Source organism: Salvelinus sp. IW2-2015, linkage group LG17 (assembly GCF_002910315.2).
Source record: "Salvelinus sp. IW2-2015 linkage group LG17, ASM291031v2, whole genome shotgun sequence".
NCBI classification, from domain to species: Eukaryota; Metazoa; Chordata; class Actinopteri; order Salmoniformes; family Salmonidae; genus Salvelinus; species Salvelinus sp. IW2-2015.
In genome coordinates, this window is record NC_036857.1 from 26,562,954 (window position 1) to 26,583,943 (window position 20,990).

General features: G+C 40.2%; 1 protein-coding gene across 2 annotated transcripts; it reads left to right on the top strand.

Moving 5' to 3' along the window:
• The first annotated feature begins 9,697 nt into the window (after positions 1–9,697).
• On the top strand, positions 9,698–20,978 carry LOC111977199 (sal-like protein 4). Of its 2 annotated transcripts, XM_070448030.1 has the most exons (5): positions 9,890–9,971; positions 13,295–13,512; positions 14,501–17,014; positions 17,154–17,464; positions 18,255–20,978. In XM_070448030.1, exons 2-5 carry the CDS (start codon positions 13,413–13,415, stop codon positions 18,687–18,689), a joined length of 3,360 nt encoding a protein of 1,119 aa, XP_070304131.1. In that variant the 5' UTR covers positions 9,890–9,971; positions 13,295–13,412; the 3' UTR covers positions 18,690–20,978. The 2 variants fall into 2 exon arrangements, with proteins under 2 accessions (XP_023862324.1, XP_070304131.1); XM_024006556.2 differs by lacking the exon at positions 13,295–13,512 and having other exon boundaries at positions 9,698–9,971.
• The last annotated feature ends 12 nt before the right edge of the window (positions 20,979–20,990 follow it).

Here is a 20,990-nt window from a genome sequence, read left to right on the forward strand (position 1 = left end):
AATGTGGTCCACAAGTAATGTAGTTCTTCTATGAACAGCTGACATTTAAATAACACTTTAAAAGTCCTATTTTTTATTTGCCTGATGTTAGGAAACCACCAAAGTTGACAGACACCATGTAAATAAGTATGTAAATTTCAGGGGTTGGTTCTGTAGCAACAGATGAAGGAGAGGTTTGCCTGTGCTGTAAACAATATCTGTGGTACCAAACAGTGCATCCATATTTCATCACCACACTTTCCAAAACATTGTGTGTGCGRGCCTTACAATCATTCAATGTTTAGTCAGCATAACACTTTACCATCTGGCTGCAATTTCTACATATTAGCTAATCAATCAATGTGAGTGCATATACCATGTGGGAGCACTTGTGCTCATATGATTCACCTCTTATGCACCTACCAGGAAAGGCATACAAATCCATCCTCTCTAAGAACTAACTAGGAGATGCTTGATATGCTACTTTACTGATAGACTATCATGGCCATCAGACCTGGGTTCAAGTAGTATTTGTTTTCTCTCAAATGCATTGAGCGTTAGATTGAGCCTACCTGGGAGTTACATATGGACGCGGTTTGCACGTTTGGGACTATTCCATTGTGGCAGGCAATCTCAATCTAGCACAGCTCAAGTATTTGAAAGAAAACCAATACTATTTGAACACCATAGGCTAACTAAAGAAGGGACTCATCTCCTGCAGCCCCTCTCCCTACCCAGCAGCACCTCCCACCCAGTAAACGTTTATAGCTCTCAGGCCCCAGATTGCATCTCAGATTTGAAGGATTGGCCCCCTGTTGACTCACAGCTTGATGGTGACTGCCTGGCCCTGTGTGTTTGCTGTGTCTCAATTTCTCTAGCACTTTTTTTTCTCTCAGTATCTGACACCACATCAACCAATGCCAAGGTAGCTACTTAGTGACACAGCAAAGGACACTGGCTGCATTTCAGTGATCACTATATCAGTGATACATTTCCAAGAGCAATTAATATGTACTCTATTCTGTTTTCAAGCCGAATTAAATCAGTATGCTGTTTTCAATTTCTGAATGGAAAAATGGAAAATGGATCCCATGCAGCCAGTCCATTCATGTTTTACTATTGGCTTGCAAATATAGACTCATAAATAATCTCTGTTCAATGATCGACTGGTGGTGAGAAGTGGGCACAGCAGGGTCCCTCCATACATACAGTGACTCCTTGTTCCTTCAACACTTTATTGTTTGTTGATAGAAGCAGTTGTCATAGTCGTGCAATAACAAAAGCCTGACTATTAGTGTGTTTACCTCTGGACAGGAACCCGGTGGGCAATTCTCCATTAAATTACAGCCATGTGTGGGATCCTGAGCTGATCAACCACTAAGAGAATGAATATGTATTGGGTCGTTCCACTAAAAGAGTGCCTTTTGTTCATTCAAATTTTAAAAGCCTGTTTTATTAAAAGAATTGCCTTTTAATATAGACCACATGGAGAATTAAATAAATCTGATTTAAAAAAAATATAAATAAAGACTTTATAATGTTCCTCCGTGCATTCCTTGTGGCTTCAAGGAATATTTTACCCCACTTAACCCAAAATTAAGTTAAGTTTTCACCATCATTGTAAAGCCCTAGTTATTTTGTTGCTTTGACAAAGTCATTTCTGAATATTATTATTTATTTCATGTGATTAGTGATTAAATTTACGTCTGTCCCTCATTTTAAGGTCAACTCTGTTACATGAACTGAACTCTCGTTTTAATATGGTGAAACTAATTCCTTAAAAAAATACAAATCTAAAAAGGAACATTGAACATCTATTAGTGAAAACAGTGTAAAAGCAGGTGAGCTGGTTCTACTCTTTAGCCACTTTCTGGTGTTGTGTGGTGGAAAACTGAGCAGGTCAAGCCTAACACGTCAACCCTGTTAACCCTAGATAGACAGGCTAGAAATATTTCAACAAATGTTTTTGTGAAGCTGGCATTCAACTGCCACTCCCTATTGCACACAACAAGCTTCCATTCCCCATGTCACAAGGGGATTCATGGCTAATTTTAAATGAAATCATCAACCCTGTTATGGTCAACCCTGTTACTTTATTTGGCACTTAATAGGTACTTACTATATTCCTCTTTTTATTTAACCTCTTGAGATGGAAAAACGTGTTTTTATGAAGTGGCAGGCCCTTTGAAGTTGAACATGTGCTCTTTATGAAAGAATGTAAAAAATAGGTGAAATCGAAGTTACACTTCACAAAAGGCACTGAATTGGTGGAGTGACCCTACAGTCAATTATGTCATAAAATGTGTAGTTTTGCACTGTCCACACCTACTTACAATACTCAGACAGACGACTGAAAAGACAGAAGCCCAAGAGGTTACTGCTGAGTTGTTTGTGGAATTCCGTGGCACATAATTTCCTCCTGCAGCCCAACCCCCACCTCCCATTCAGTGGTGTGAGACAAATAAGAAGTAATCTTGTTATCTTTGAAGACTCACATCTCTATCTGAAGGCTTGTGTAAATTCCACTTCCTGTGTGGGACTCAGTTCACGTCATGTTTCACCCAGGTGTTACAACCATTTCTGCATCTATTAAGCACTTAGCTCTCTGAAACTATCCTTCCTGAGAGATGGAATGCACTTCATGTAAATGTAGAACTTATAGAGATTAGTCATCGATAGTTTGAAGAAAAATACTCTTCCACTGAGAAATATTGTGGTTCTATACAACAAATTCAAACTTGAAACAATTTGGAAATAATTGATGGTCACCATTGTGACAAAGCACTGGTTGTTCAAACAATACATCAACTCTGAGCTTCAACTTGTGAAACCCTCTCAAACGCCTTTACGCCTCAATGCTCTCAATCTCTATTCTAGTCCAACAAAAGAAGTTAATACATGTGTTCATGAAAAGGGAAATATTTCAAATGGTGTTTTCCGATCGATATTGAAAACCACCTAACACTATAGATCGGTCGATGAAAGCCTTTGGATTGGCTGGTTGGCACTGCGTGTATAGATGGTTGCACAATCATAGAGAACAAAAGCAAATAACCAAACGGAAATTAAAGCTATGGTGCTTTAGAAAATAACAACGTTGATGTTATAGCCTCCACTACTCAAAGTTCCACACTTCCTGTCATGGTAAAACCTTCATCTGACCACTGTATATAAAATAAAACATAATTTAGAAGACTATCATAAAAGAAGTGCCACCAAACTGTTTTCTTTTTTGCTCTCATTCATTCTTCAACATTGCTCATTTATTTATATTTTTATTTAACCTTTATTTAACTAGGCAAGTCAGTTAAGAACAAATTCTTATTTAAAATGACGGCCAAGGAACAGTGGGTTAACTGCCTTGTTCAGGGGCAGAAAGACCGATTTTTACCTTGTCAGCTCGGGGATTTGATCTAGCAACTTTTCAGTTACTGGCCCAATGCTCTAACCACTAGGCTACCTCATCAGTTTTATTGGAAATCAATTATTGCATGTAAACTGTTGCTCTCCTTTGTGTGGACTTAATGGTGTTATTTATGGTTTCTAGTGGGGATGAAGCATTTCAGAGACAGCCAAAGAAAAGACAAAAAGAGAGGAGAAAATAATACAAATTAGATCTGGGGACACACAGAAAATCTGAAGTCGGTGATTGAGTACCTGAGTAACCGTTAAAAGCTCCCAAGGAAGACTGCCTGTGTAGTTTCCGGCTCAGCTCAAGGAATAAAATAACTCTTGTGAAATGGTCAGAGGACCCTGGTAACTATGGATGTCTTAGTATTTCACACAAGGTCAGTCCTCAAGAGGATGCCCTTTTCTTCATGTTTCTGCACAATAATATGTTGCCATTTGGCTGGTGACTTTCTGCAATCAATCACTCATCAAAGTATGTGATTGGAGTGCAGGAACTATGGACACAAAGAGACAACTCATTTAAAGCAACTCATAAAGCAGGCTCCTAGATGGACATTTTGATTATAAAGTGGGATTTCTGAAATACCACAGATACCACCATTCTTGTTAGAATTCCATGACGTTTAAAAAGTATGGGCATAAGTATTGRGCTTCAAGTAAACACGTTTCATTGCAAAACAAAATGAAGATAAATTCCAAGCCATGCATTGTTTCTTAACATAAGGGAACTTAAGAGGACACATTATTTGCTTGGTTCACTTCTTAATGAAACAGTCATCCTCAATCATCTAGATATGATTCCTCTAGATCAAATATTGAGCTAAAGAGATCATTACTTTTCTCTTATGCTGTTGATTCTTCTGGTGCCTACAGTTGATTGATAAACAATTCAACACTATCATTAGAGAGAAATGTAAATGTCATTCCTCAGTGATGCATTGATATTGACAAGCTCATGCTGGCACAGATAAAATGTTAGATTTCTTTTTTCCCTGCAGCATATGTATTCTTTCCGCTTGGCACATTAACCAGGGTTCAACAAAGCTTTTTACACCTACAGTATGATTACCACTAGGCTTTGAATAAAAAAATRCACCATAACAAAAATATATACATTAAAATGTAAAGTTATGCATCCTGTCTTTCCTTACTTTTCCTATAGGTCTACCCATATGGGAAGCTTGCATTCAATTGCTAACCATCTACCATCTGTTTTAACCAGAACAGCTTTCATCTGTTTTCCTCTTCATGTCTCTTCATCAGTCTATATGAGAGTTTAAGGTTGCCTTCATTAAAATGAAAGCCTACCCATCATCCTGGTTGTGGGAGTATCATGCTGATGTGAAATATCTCAACCGTTCCAGACTGCTCCACCGCCTTTCTTGTTTTACTGAGTCCTAAAAAAGTAATGTTCAATTTACAATTCCTTTCCAAGTGTTAGACTGTTATTGTTTGTCCACTATGAGCCAGTATAGCTGTTGCCATTGTCAATGGTTGCTTAGTTGCTGAATGCCTGGTTGAAAGTACAAGGATATTTTAGAAACCTCACAAATATCTCTCCATCGCTCACATGTAAGCAGAGTAGCATTCAAAGCTTTTGACTAATGTATGATAAAAATAAAAAAACATTTAGATAATGCTACCTGAAGTCAGTGTTATATGTTTTATATGACCCTTAGCAACATGTTTAAATATTAAAATGATCAGGATTTAGAAATGTGATGGAATGGCTACTTTTGCCACTTCACAGATGTTATACAGTGCCAACTCTTGACACTGTCTTTCAGAGTTGCCCTATGTCCAAACATGTACAATTGATAGATATTTGACCAGGTTAAGGTTTTCTATGCCACTGTCATCATGCTACCTTCTACACATTCTTTTAAGAAATAACACTGCTGACATTGGACAATTCAAATTTAACAATACAACAGCAAGCAACAATCTTCTTCTCGCAAAATGCAGGAAACGGCCAAGGGCTAATTTGTTCATGCAATACTGCCTTTTTAACACATGCCAAACCTAGATGTACTTTCTTTTCATTAACATATTGTGTGATAGCTCTTCATAAGGGATACGTTTTGCATTCAGTTAAAAGCTTGTGCGAATAGGCGTATATTGTAATATTCTAACGTAATTATTATATTCAGTTTCCTACTGTTCAGTCGTGTGGTCAGGTGCCACAAAGAGGGACTTGGGAAAATTGCAGTTGGCTCAGAACAGGGCAGCATGTCTGGCCCTTAAAAGTACACGGAGAGCTAACGTTAATGACATGCATGTCAATCTCTCATGGCTCAAAGTGGAAGAGAGATTTACAAAAACAAGTCATGAGGAAGTCAGAGGTGTTGATAAGCTGAAGGTACCGAGCTGTTTGTTTAAAATAGTAGCACACAGCTCAGACACCCATGTATACCCCACAAGACATGCCACCAGAGATCTCTTCACAGTCCCCAAGTCCAGAACAGACTATTCCACATCAGGTAACTGATGCAAGCAGTAGAATCAGATTTAAAAAGCAGGTAAGAAAACACCTTATGGGACAGCGGGGACTGTGAAGTAACACAAACGTAGACACGTGCATACACACACACACGATAACATTCACACTATACACACACATACACATGGATTTTGCGTTGTAGATATGTGGCAGTGGAGTATGGGCCTGAGGGCACACAGTGTGTTGTGAATTCTGTAATTAACGTATTGTAATGCTTTTAAAAGGTATAACCACCTTAATTTTGCCAGACCCCAGGAAGAGTAGCCGCTGCCATGGCAGCAGGTAATGGGGATCCTTAATATATACAAATACAACATTTAATGGTGGAAATTGATAATTACGCTTGAAACGTTTGTCCCAGTTTCATGTACTTTCTAGGGTGTACAGTAGACTATAAAGCGATTTCAATGCTACCATTTGAGTCACCTCATACTAGTCATGACATCTGTCCATTTTCCAAAAGAAGGGACATCCTTTTGGTTCCCACCATTTCAGATTTATGACACACCAGCCTGCAGTTCGAATTGTTAGTTTGAACACAGCAGAAACACTGTGTTCAATTATAGTTTCTTATTGGGGCTATAAAGCGTCTAGACAACCCTCCCCTCTTTTTCACCTTCAGTCAGTCTCTAAGTAAAAAGCATTTGCTTTTCTGGATATATGGACTTTTCTTTGTCTCACAGCTATCAACCATTTTTTTCAACTCCCGTCTATTAGACAGTTGCTGTTAGAGCTGCAACAACACATAATCATATACTGGACGTACTGAATTTCGATGTCCCTCAAATTCCATCTGATTTACACTTTATTTACTGTAATTAAACATTACTATCTTTCAAGGGGAAATGCAGCTTTGAATGTGAAATTAACCTTTTTCTATCTCCTGTGACTTAAGCTTACCTTGGCTAAAATGTGTGTAGCCTTTCAGCTGCTTGATGTGATTGTCATCTCTATACAGAATGGAATGAATTCCACGTCCTCACTGCATGGAAAACTTGAACAGCTTCCACCACGTGCACAGAACAACAGAGAGGCCAATGGGGTGGTCTGTAATCTGGAGTTAGCCATGTCCTTACTTAGTTTTCCATTTTTGTTTTGAATGCCTACCCCCCCCATCCCTTTTTGTGAAGATGGCGGACAGTGGGTTGAGTAGGCAAAATAGATTGGCCTATCTTCTTCTTAGTGCAGTGGGAAATAAATTCTTCCTCACCTAACACATTTACCTAAACTCACATGGTCTAATGACAAATATGGGAGAAGCTTCAAACATATTGCTCTGACAATGTGTTTGAGTTCTTGAGAGAGAATTCTAGATCAAATGTAATCGTTCTTGAATGATTATTTTTTTACAATCTGGATGTCCTCTCATTGTATAGCGGATCTGTATGTTATACATAAAGTATATACAGCTTAAAGACATCCCCCACAAATACAGTATATTATAGCATTTAAATGATTATTACAGTATGGTTCACCACAAAGTTTCTACAGTTTCGGGACAGTAGGGCTCTTGACCCTGACTATTTTGCTGGTAAGTCAGAGTGATTGCACTTATAGGCCAAAGTTGTCTCTCTTGAGGAAGAGTCTTGTCTGTCTGTACTTCTCTTGCATGTGATTTAAACCAACCTTGAAATATACATGTGATATGTATTTTTTTTTAAACAATTTTAATAAGAATAATTATATTTTCAGTTAACAGAAACACCTTRACAGAAGTTATTGGTAACTAAATCAATGACAAAATGGATCATGTACAGTGCCTTCAGAAAGTATTCATACCCCTTGACTTATTCCACATTTTGTTGTGTTACAGCTTGAATTCAATATGGATTAAGATTTTTTTTTTTTATCTACACACAATACCCAATCATGACAAAGTGGAAACATATCTAATTTACAAAAGTATTCACACCCGTAAGTCAATACATGTTAGAATCACCTTTGGTAGCGATTACAGCTGTGAGTCTGTCTGGGTAAGTCTCTAAGAGCTTTGCACACCTGGATTGTACAATATTTGCCCATTATTCTTTAAATTCTTCATGCTCTGTCAAGTTGGTTGTTGATCCTTGCTAGATAGCTATTTTCAGGTTTTGACATAGATGTTCAAGACAATTTAAGTCAAAACTGTGACTAAGCAACATTCAATGTCGTCTTGGTAAGAAATGTCAGTGTATATTTGGCCTTGTGTTTTAGGTTATTGTCCTGCTGAAAGGTGAATTTGTCTCCCAGTGTCTGTTGGAAAGGAGATCGAAACAGGTTTTCTTCTAGGATTTTGCCTGTGATTAGCTCCATTCCATTTCTAGTTATCCTGAAAAACTCCCCAGTCCTTAAGGATTACAAGCATAACCATAACATGATGCAGCTATGCTTGAAAAGCAGTATTACTGTACAGGCTTCCTTTTCTCTCTGTCAATATGTTAGTATTGTGGAGTAACTACAATGTTGTTGATCCATCCTCAGTTTTATCCTCATCACAGCCATTAGACTTACTGTTTTAAAGTTACCATTGGTCTCATGGTGAAATCCCTGAGCGGTTTCCTTCCTCTCCGGCAATTGAGTTAGGAAGGACGCCTGTATCTTTGTAGTGACTGGGTGTATTGATGCAGCCTCCAAAGTGTAATTGATAATGTCACCATGCTCAAAGGGATATTCAATGTCTGCTTTTTAAATTTTTACTCATCTACCAATAGACGGGTTAGTTGTTTAGCAACTATGGTGCAAAACAGACAGGGTTGGCTTAAATTGTTGACAACATGTTAACTATTTAGTCTCCAATGATTATTGAAAACATAAATACATTTGCACAATGAACACGTCTCTCAAATACATTTTTTGCCATATTAGCAATGGCATGAAATCAGTCAAAACACCTCAAAGCAAGACATGGTATCAAGAACAAGATTAAATTAGCTGAAGTGAGTCACATACGATTCCCCATATGGCAGTTTCTTGTCATTGTTGGTAGCTATCTGGCCATCCAGAATCACAACTTTTTCGTGACATTGTCATCTAACCCATCTATTGGTGCCCTTCTTTGCGAGGCATTGAAAATCCTCCCTGGTCTTTGTGGTTGAATCTGTGTTTGAAATTCACTGCTCGACTGAGGGATTTTACAGATAATTGTATGTGTGGGGTACAGAGACGGTAGTCATTCAAAAATCATGTTAAACACTATTATTGCACACAGGCTTGCCATAACAAAGGGGTTGAATACTTATTGACTCGAGACATTTCAGCTTTGAATTTTTAATTAATTAGTAAAAATGTCTAAAAACATACTTCCACATGATGTGGTATTTTGTGTAGGCCAGTGACTCAATTTAATCAATTTTAAATTCAGGCTGTAACACAACAAAATGTGGAAAAAGTCAATGGGTGTGAATACTTTCTGAAGGCACTGTAAATCATTTGATGAATGATCTTAATGATTTTTTTTTTTTACAATTTTACAATACTTTTTCATTCAGCTCACCTAGATCACAATGCAAATGATAGAGTGCAGGGTTTATTGATCATAAACAACATATTTGACTGGACATTGGAAGAAAATGACAGATTAATATGAACTAAAATGTCTGCAAGGGATTATTAATTTCCCAAAGGTATTTCAAAATGTTCTACATGATGAAATACACTTTAATGTGTACCCTCAACAAACTAAGTTGAATGAAATGATTATCGAAGTTACAATATTTCCATATATACAGTATAGCAGATTTTGAAGTTCTGTAACTCCTTCACCTCCCTCCCCATCGTTGCCTATCCACTAGTATCGCATCTCCCGCCCCCTTCGCATTCTGCTTTTCTCATCAATGGGCCCTATTTGAATAAAGTGTAAGCACTTGGAGTGGAGCCAATCAGCTGTCAGAGGACCATGATACATCGCAATGCATTATTGATAATAATAATTCCTTTGACATGCGCATTTCTACTTCAGGGGCTAATTTTACAACCCGAAGAATTTGTAAAGAAGGGACGAAAATTGCGTTACTATTTGCTCCCGATGGTTGCACCATGTCGAGGCGCAAGCAAGCTAAGCCACAGCAAATCAATTCCGATGAGCCCGGTTCGTCAGAAAATGGTGAGTTTTTGGACTGTTAAACTACTTTTGGAAAGAGTCGCGCAGGGTTACAGTTATACAATGTTGCAAGGTAGCATTTGGAAAGTTATACATTGTTTCTCCTCGCACTTTGACCTGGCTGGATCGTGACCCTTGGAACTGACCATGCCTTTTTTTATAAACCTGTGAGTTAGGTTTTACCAAAATACAGTTGACTTTTTGAAATTGTGTAAGCGAGTTTCTTATTTGAAAGCCTTTTGCGTTTATTCGTGAATATTCGTATGAATAAAATACGGTTTAATCTGTTTGAACATCAATTGATCAATCGATTGCGGTTTGTTTGATAGAGCCAGAAAGCCCAAGTTTTTCGAAAATGTTACAACTGGAATATCTGGGTGACTACTAACGTTATTGATGTAGGCTATTTTAGAATGTTAATGATTGGCTGTGTTTTAGAAGATGATTTGTAATTGTAGACAAATCAGTTGGACGTCTTTTGATATTTTCACATAGGCCTAATTGAAGAACTATCCATGTTGCGCATCAGAATTTGATTGCATGTGGTGTTTCTCCTGCTTTGGACTGAATTTTATGTGCTCAAATACATGGCATAACGTTACATTTTTGTCCGTGTTTGATGTAGTGTATTTTGGGGGCAATTTTTATAAAATGTTTCAAACAGTGTGGTATGAAATGTGACTCAGAAGTAAGCTGATTTAAAGGGGGAAGAGGGGGGGTCGGTAGTTGTAGGTTTGTAGGCAAGCAAGGATTGGCGGTGCGGCTTGTTGCCATGCCATAGTAATTCACTTTATGAATGATTCTACTTACATGTAGGCTACGCTGCTTGATTGGGAGCGTGCATATGTTCGATAACTTCTTGTCGGTGTTTCTTTGATCTGAGAATAGTTACGTTCCATTTAGCACAGGCTATCAATGTATTCTCATTAAGTGGCATCCTTGTTTAGTTTCACCTCGTGCCATATTGAATTTTAGGTGATCTGATACAATTTATGCGCCACCAAGTGGTCATATGATTTATTTATTTTACTTGACACAAGTGGGAAAGTCAGTCTTGTTATTTAGAAATGATTTATTTTCTACTTGCTTTCCCTTAATTTTGCGGGTTCTTGATTAGTTTCGTCTCTGAAAATCGCCCACTTTTTTTTGCATAGTGAGTCATAAGGTAACATTCTCCTCCCTCTGCGTTATGCACTGCAACAGCATTGCCAATTTGTTTGACAATGAACGGATTCGGAATACAATGCCATTTGCCATTTTTCCCCCCCGATTCCATTTGCCTGGTGAGCGATTAACAAGGGCAGCAACAGTTTCGTTGGAAGAATGCAGACAGGTGGTCTACCCCACAGAGAGAGTACATTAGCTTTTGACAATGCGACTGGTTGTGAAATGGCCTCGGTCGGCAGACAAATAAAAATCATCGCTTATTTATTCCAGTTCCATTTTGCTAGAATTTACTTTTCACGTAAATGAGAAGTTGATATGCGAGACAATTGCCCCTGATCTTTTCTGGGTTTTAAAGGCAAATCGATGGATATCTTTTATATAAAGCCACTGTTCTGACTGATTATTGTGAGCATAGGCACACAGTCGTTTTGTATTGAAATTGGTGTTATGTTAAATTCAAGTACAGGTCATATAGATCTTTGTTTATAGTTCACACCATAATTCGCAGACTTGAATTATTGTGGCAAATTCAGGCATATTACAGGCCCACGCGATGAATATTGGTTTACATGTGTCCTGATAATAAAGTATGCTTGTTGTCGGGAGTCATTTACGTTTCTAAAATGAAATGAGTGTCAGGAAAGACAGGCAGGTCTTATTTTCTTATCCTACATGAGACAGGAGCGGCAGGTAGCCTAGTGGTTAGAGCGTTGGGCTAGTAACAGAAGTTGCTGTTAATCCCCGAGCTGACAAGGTACAAATGTCGTTCTGCCCCTGAACAAGGCAGTTAACCCACTGTTCCCAGGGCGTCATTGTAAATAAGAATTTGTTCTTAACTGACTTGCCTTTTTAAAGTAAAGGTTAAATGACTAAAATAAATAAATAGTTGCTTGCCCCTGATGTTTTTGTCAGATGTTGCCCTCTGCTGGCAGTTGTGCACTGAGCCCAAATTGCACGAAACCAATGCATTGACTGGAAATGTGATTGAGAAAAGTTTTTCATGAATGTAAATGACTCATTCAAGTTTTGCCCACCAAGCAATATTAATTTCTAATATAGATTAACCTCATTATTTATTGAAGTATTTGAATACCACCTTGAGTGTGTGTATATAGTACCAGTCAAAAGTTTGGACACCACCTCAATCCAGGGTTTTTCTTTATTTTTACTATTTTCTACATTGTCGAATAATAGTGAAGACATCAAAACTATGAAAGAACACATATGGAATCATGTGGTAACCAAAAGTGTTATTTGAGATTCTTCAAAGAAGCCACACTTTGCCTTGATGACAGCTTGGAATTCTCTCAGCCAGCTTCATGAGGTAGTCACCTGGAATGCATTTCAAAAGGTGTGCCTTGTTAATTTTTAATTTGTGGCATTTCTTTCCTTAATGCATTTGAGCCAATCAGTTGTGTTGTGACAAGGTAGTGGTGGTATACAGAAAATAGCACTATTTGGTAAAAGAACAAGTCCATATTATGTCAAGAACAGCTCAAGTAAGCAAAGAGAAAAGACAGTCCATCATTACTTTAAGACATGAAGGTCAGTCAATCTGATATATTTCAAGAACTTTGAGAGGTTCTTCAAGTGCAGTTGCAAAAACCATCAAACACTAAGATCAAACTGGCTCTCATGAGGACCGCCGCAGGAAAGGAAGACCCAGAGTTACCTCTGCTGCAGAGGATAAGTTCATTAGTTACCAGACTCAGAAATTGCAGCCCAAATAAATGCTTCACAGAATTCAAGTAACAGACACATCTCAACATCAACTGTTCAGAGGAGACTGCGTGAATCAGGCCTTCATGGTCGAATTGCTGTAAATAAACCACTACTAAAGGACACCAATAAGAAGACTTGCTTGGGCCAAGAACCACGAGCAATGGGCATTAGACTGGTGGAAATCTGTCCTTTGATCTGAGTCAAAATTTTAGATTTTTGGTTCTAACTACCGTGTATTTGTGAGACGCAGAGTAGGTGAATGGATGATCTCTGCATGTGTGGTTCCCACCGTGAAGCATGGAGGTATGGGGGTGCTTTGCTGGTGACAATGTCAGGGATTTTATTTAGAATTCAAGGCACACTTAACCAGCATTCTGCAGTGATACGCCATCCCATCTGGTTTGCGCTTAGTCCCAATATCATTTGTTTTTCAACAGGACAATGACCCAACACGCATCCAGGCTGTGTAAGGGCTATTTGACCAAGAAGGAGAGTGACGGAGTGCTGCATCAGATGACCTGGCCTTCACAATCACCTGACCGCAACCCAATTTAGATGGTTTGGGATGAGTTGGACCGCAAAGTGAAGGAAAAGCAGCCAACAAGTACTCAGCATATATGGGAACTGCTTCAAGACTGTTGGAGAAGCATTCCAGGTGAAGCTGGTTGAGAGAATGCCAAGTGTGCAAAGCTGTCAAGGCAAAGGGTGGAGAATTTGGAGAATCTCAAATATAAAATATATTAACTTCTACGGGATCAGTATCCCCCACGGGACGTTTAACGTAGGCTAATGTGATTAGCATGAGGTTGTAAGTAACAAGAGAATTTCTCAGGACATAGACATGTTTTATATGGGCAGAAAGCTTAAATTATTGTTAATCTAACTGCACTGTCCAATTTACAGTGAAAGAATACCATGCTATTGTTTGAGTGTGCACAATTGTGAACTTGAAAGTATTAAACCTATTAGGCACATTTGGGCAGTCTTAATACACCATTTTGAACAGATACGCATTGGATCAGTCTAAAACTTTGCACATACACTGCTGCCATTTAGTGGCCAAAATCTAAATTGTGCCTGGGCTGGAATAATACATTATAGCCTTTCTCTTATATTTCAAAGCTGATGGTACAAAAAAACACATGTTTTTTCCCCCTTTGTATTATCTTTTACGAGATATATGTTATATTCTCCTACATTCATTTTACATTTCCACAAACTCCAGAGTGTTTCCTTTCAAATGGTATCAAGAATATGCATATCCTTGCTTCAGGTCCTGAGCTACAAGCAGTTAGATTTGGGTATGTCATTTTAGGCGAAAATTGGGGGGGGGGGGGGGGGTACATGATTCCATATGTGTTATTTCATAGTTTTGATGTCTTCGCTATTTTTCTACAATGTAGAAAATAGTAAAATAAAGAAAAACCCTTGTAGGTGTTTCCAAACTTTTGTGTGTGTAAAAAAAAATATATACACACACACTTCCAATATATTGTTTGATTGAAAAAATAACTCTAAATGATTGAATTTAAATTCAACAGAGATGTACTTATACTGGCTATTTTAATTATATCCAGGCTGTAATTAATTTATGCTTGTTGGTTTATTGTTTTTAACCTGAGATTTCCCTATTATCATTACAGGCGTTCTACAAGACGGTCAAACTGAAGAGAATGGGAATGAGGTGAAGAAGTTTAGAATGGACGAGACGAAGGTCTGCAACAAACGCTGTGCTGAATTCAACGATGAGGCTGAGTTTTTCAAACATCAGAATAATTGCACTAAAAGTCATGAGATGGTAATCATGAAAGATGGAGAGGGGAGAGAAGTACCAGATGACTTCTCACAGAGTGACTTTCAGAAAGACCACAGTGACTGCCAGTCCAGCAGTAATACTCTATCAAAGTCCAATGCAGTGTCTATGGAAAGGATGGAGGAAAAATCAAACAGTGAGGAACAACCATCCAAACAAGACCAGGTGGAGATGTCTGACAGTCCCAGGCCTGAGGTGAGTTGCCATCAGCACCAAGCCTCATCCAAACCCCAAGATTCAAATGTCACCTTGGAGTCCATGCCTGGCACCAAAGTGGCTGTCACTCAGCACTCATCGAACAGTGGTTTGAACAACTGCAAGTCTCCACAGGCCTCCCAGGAGGCCTTGCAAGCCATCCCTGTGATCCTGGAACAGCTAGTGGCCCTCCAGCAGCAGCAGCTCCAGCAGATTCAACTGACTGAGCAGATCCGTATCCAAGTGTCAATGATGGCTCCACAGAGCCTCCACTCGGCCCTAGGGGCAGCAGTCGACCCCCTCAAAGCCCTAGGAGTTCATCTCTCCCAGCAGCTCTCTGCTGCAGCAGCCCTGATCGGCAAGAGGACTGGCAACCAGAGCCTCTCGCTAGAGTCCCTCAAACAGGGTAAACTACCTCTGTCCAATGGCATTCCCACCTCACTGGCTCGAGGCATGGGGCCGATGCCCTCCAAAGCCGATATGTTGAAGGGGCTCCCCGACATGGCCAAACACCTACCAGCGATACTGCCTCATTCACCAGGCTCCATGGTCTACCAAAGTCCCTTCACTAGCCTCTCATCAGGGATAGATCCCTCTAAGAAAGTAAAGAGCAAGATCCCAAATATGCCTGAGTCTAAAAATGGGTCTGGTGGCGACAGCATGTACAAGCACAAGTGTAAGTACTGTGGGAAAACGTTTGGGAATGACAGCGCTCTCCAGATCCATTTGCGCTCGCACACTGGAGAAAGACCATTTAAATGTAACATATGTGGAAACCGTTTCACAACCAAAGGAAACCTCAAAGTGCATTTCCAAAGACACAAGGAGAAGTACCCTTACATCAGGATGAACCCACATCCTGTGCCGGAACACCTTGACAACATTCCCACCAGCAGCGGCATCCCCTACGGCATGTCAATGCCCATTGAAGAATCCAACATGGTGGACATGAAGCCAATGCTCGGCCTCCCATCTCCAGGTTTCCACCCATCAGCACTGCAGGGGTTCAAGCCTTCGTTTGATTGTTTCAGGAGTGACCCGTTCTCCCAAAGAGCATCATCAGGAGGTGACTGCGTGTCAATTTCCTCAAACATGTTCAATCACGAAATGGGCTCTGATCAGGACCACCAGGTATCTAAAGAGCTAATGGGAGCACTGCATCACATGAATGGCAAAGGCCTTCCTGGTGACCACAACAGCTCTGAAACTGCCAAACTACAGCAGATGGTGGATGGACTGGAAAAGAGGACCAATGACCCAAACGAGTGCTACATCTGCCACCGGGTGCTCAGCTGCCAGAGCTCCTTGAAGATGCATTACCGTACGCATACGGGCGAGCGGCCCTACAAGTGTAAGATCTGCGGCCGTGCCTTCTCCACCAATGGCAACCTCAAAGCTCATTACGGTGTTCATCGGGCCAACACGCCCCTCAAGATGCAGCACTCTTGCCCCATCTGCCAGAAGAAGTTCACCAATGCGGTGGTTCTTCAGCAGCACATCCGCATGCACATGGGAGGCCAGATCCCTAACACCCCCATGCCAGAGACCCAGCTCGAGGCCTTGGAAGCAATTGACTCCTCTCTGCCTGACGAGAAGTCCATGGACACCAATGGCTTTGAGTGCATGGTAGACCAAGACGCAGAACTTGACTCTCAAGAAAAGCCAAGCAACACCTCAGATTCTCTTGCACCATATTCCTCTGAGGAACCGCACCAACCTAATCAGGCCCCTCCATCCTCTATGTTCTCCAGCATAGCTGCTCAGGAGAACCACATGAAGAACCTCACCTTGGCTCTCAACCTGCAACGCCAAAGCGGCACTGCCTCGGAGTGTGATGGAGTGCCCCCCAAAGAGTCCCCATCAGCCGCCGAGTGCATCCGGGAGCATGAGTACCGGAACGGCCGCAGCCCTGACATCTCAGACTCTGTCTCCTTCCACTCCTCATCACCAGTCAACGGACTGGCTGCTGCCTACTTGGCTAAGTCCCCCGAGTCAGCCATCCCTGAGGATTACACCCGGAATGGGCCTAGAACAGACTCTGACAGCAGCTCTCAGGATGCCGATGGAGCTCTGGACCTAACGGCACCCAGCTTTACCCCAAAAAACATAAAAGAAGAGCCTGGACTACCCTTCACTAATAGAGAGTATGGTAAGTGTATAAGCCCCTTTGATTAGAATGTGCTTTATTGTAAATCAATCACATTCCCTGTAGGGTTTTAAAAATAGGTTGACGAGGAGTAATCTTGATTATTGTTTATTAACTGGATTTATTTTTCTTCTCTCAACAGCTCCCAGCCATTTGCCTCCTTTTATGAGGGTGCCTCCCAGTCTGGTCAAACTGGAGAGGCAGATTCCCCCAGAGAGCTCCATGGGCATGGGCTCTCTATTTGTCTCCCAGATGCCTCAGGGAGTGGGAGGGCAGCCACGGGATGGCTCCAGTGCTCACCGTAGATCCAGCAAGCAGCATCTGTGTAACTCCTGTGGCAAAAACTTCTCCTCTGCCAGCGCCCTGCAGATCCATGAGAGGACCCACACTGGCGAGAAGCCCTTTGGCTGCACCATCTGTGGCAGGGCCTTCACCACTAAAGGCAACCTCAAGGTAAAGCTTTTTTATAGAAATGAAATGTTATTAAAGCCTTTGTCTTTCATGGACTTTGTGGCCTGGTATGAAACAGCTAACGTTCTGCAATTCTAAACATTTTGCCATGGGGCAAAGAGTAAAATGTGCAGTTTTATAGCTAATCTCATGCTATTTTGCCATGAGGCTGAGATTTTGTTGCTGTGTTGACTGTAACAATTGCACTGGATTATGAGCTGGAGGCCTGATGAGCTGTCTTTGCTAAATAAACAAATTAAGTAGGTGTTGGCATGGTTCATATAGCCGTAGAAGCACAGTGACATATGCCTCAATGCAGTCATATTCATGGATTATTGGGGGTGTGGCTTTCAGTTATTTTTGTCCACCATCCCATCAGAGTGAATGTCATTCCAGTGCACTGCTTGGTATGAATTCTATCTGATGTTGTTTGCATGTTTAGGTAAAAAGACAAATGTCCGGTTTGGAACATGAGTGGAAAGCATCATTTTTGTTGTTGCTTTATCTGATTTGGTTGGCCTGGCTCGCCAGTGGCTGGGTCTTGGCCCACACGTGCCTACGTGGCTGGATTGTCCCAAGTAGATGTTAAGTAATTGTCAACATTTTGATTAACTAGCCCTAACCCTAAACTTAACCCTTACCTCAATCCTGGCCCTAACCTAAAACATTACCCTAACCTTAGCAAGTATTTGTTTATCAACAGATAGTCTAATAGTATGATATAATATATGGGACTATCCAAATAAGTGTGACCTCATTTTCTGTAGTAATATCTATTCCATGCTTGTTTTAGGTGCACGTTGGAACTCACATGTGGAACAGCTCTGCGAGGCGCGGCCAGCGCCTCTCTCTGGACAACCCCATGGCCCTGATGGCGATGAGCTCAGAGTCTGGCAACATGATGCCAGAGATGATGCCACCTCCCAAGGAACTAGGTCCTCCTCCGCCGATGAACTTCGACCAGTCTCTGTGGAACCAGTACACTGCTGCTTTCACCAATGGCTTGTCCATGAAGACTAACGAGATCTCTGTGATCCAAAATGGTGGAATGCCTGGTAGCCTAGCCGGTAGTCCTATGGTCTGCTCTACTGGAGGCCTGATGGAAATGGATGGGTCCCACTCTGGCCTGCCTGCCACCATGGCAGAGATGGAAAGGAATGGCTCAGAGTGTGTGGCTAGATCTCAGTTCCAACATTTCATGGAGGAAGGGAAAATTGCAGTGAACTAGTTGTAAAATGGAAGAACAAGGCAGTTTTATCTGTTTCTGTTTTGCTTATAGTTTTTGTCGATTGTGTATGGATTTTGAATGTTCATAGTAGCAATGTTAGCTAACATTGCCACTTGACTGGTACAATCAACACGTGCTATTCCAAAACTTTCGAGAGATAGTCCATAACCCTTGCTGAACATATTGCTGGTTGGAACTCTCAGTGACTTAAATGATGCAGCTCTTCCCTTTTCATTTGAACAATTCACCCCTTAAGTGTTATTTTTAGTTGAAGTTGCTAAAACTACTGTAGGTGTATTTACGGTTATATTTTTCTCCATAATATATGCGGGTATTTCTGTGACACTTTTTAGTCTTGTATCCTGAAGTTGAATGTATGGCTTACTTGAAACCGCTTTGATTCAGAATGTCTCTCTCTTTGACGGAAGAACCTGTAGGATTTTGTCTAGCATTATGAAAGCTTCAGTGTATGACTGATTGTGGACACCATTGTTTTAGTGCTGATAAACAAGTGGCTGTCCTGATTCCTCTACAGTACATAACTACTTGGCTCTCGACCTATTGTGTGCCATACATTTTATGAAATTTGTCTAGTTTCAAAATGGCCAACCGTCTTGCAACGATATTTCATAGGAAAGTGTTTGATATTTCAAGTTGTCTGGAGATGCTCTGAGGTGGTCTGCTGAGAGTTATCCGTCAGGTGTCATACTTTTGTTTGATCCAGGCAGGCCTACTGATTTGCTCAGTCGTCTGTTTTGGATGTAATTATGTTTCCAGGTAGTTTACACATGCTGAGACAATAGTTTCTTTGCCTTTCTCTCTAAAACTGAAAAACCTCATGCCAAGTGCCTAGCTTGAATTTGAATTGTTGCTATATTGTCTTTTTTTTTTTTTAAGCACCACAAGATTGTAATGACAGTTATATTTGTCTGTGTGTTTTGACTGGTACTATATTTTTCCATATTGCATTGTTTCCGGAAATGTTTTCTTTTCACTAATTTACAAAGATGACTGTTTCCATATTTTTGCTCTCAATATTCCTTTTTGTTGAGCTTCTGCGTCTTTTGGTGGGTTGTGTTCTGAAGGCTATGGTTTGCGTCCCAAATGGTACCATATTCTCTACATACACGGGCCTTGGTCAAAAGTAGTGCACCGTACAGGGAAAATGGTACCATTTGGGACACAACCCATAAAATGCTGAATGCTCTCAATCATGCCTGCACTTTATATTTCTTCAAACTTTTTTGTTAAGCTTGTCATTTTAATGGTTACGTGTCAAAACCCTCATTTACATTTACCTTGATCTTCATATAAGAGTGCACATCAGCGATTGTCATCTTTTCTTAGTTTGTTTGAGGACTTGGAAACATTGACTTCAGAATTTTACTCTATTTAACTCAATTTCCAGCCCTATTAAGTTTGATATACTTCAATAATTCTCTCCATTGACTGGGACTCTACATTATTTTATCAATTATGGAATCTTAAACTTTTTTGTTATTTATATTGTGTACGATGCCAGAGCTTTGGGGGCTACACTCTACCTCATTTAGATATTAGTTTATCCTCCACCTACCCTCAAAGTTAACGCAATGGGTACATTCACTCTCTGATACATTCTGAGTAAGCGATGATATGCAAGAATGAAAGCACAACCTACTGAGTTGTGTAAGTAATGAATGTATCACTGGACTCTTTGCTCAACTCAGAATGCACAGATTAACTCTATAATCCTGCTGTACACCCCCCCCCCCCCCATTGAAATGCATTTACCAAATTGTGCCTTGTTTTAAAAGTAAAACCATGCATCAGAACTGCTTTGAGGTTGTCTATACAATTTAAAGAAATTGAGCCTGTGTAGGCTTGTTTACAATGTAAATGTCCTTTTCCTTATCCTTTTCCTTATCACCTAAATGTAACTTTCTGGTCTTTCTGAAAATAGAAATCAGGGTGACCTTTCCTACTTTGGTTTGCATTCCTTTGTCAGTTCCCAGCATGTCATGAATTACTCTAAAAATTGTGTTTTATTTAATTGTTTGTATGAATTTGATTTATTTAGTTCAGTCTATGGAAGAGTTAGCATTTCAGTTACAGGATTAACTCTGCTCTGTCTCCTCAGAGCATGGACTTTGGATTAATTACCTCATGGGTTTCTTCTTGCTACTTTTCTTTAATTTGCATTGTGCACATCCCTGATTTCCATCTTGTCTCCTTCAGATGACTTTCTTGGAGTTGTTGGTTTGGTTGTTGATCTCACATGTGTCCCAGAAATAAATTTTTCGTCCCAGATTTTGCATCAAC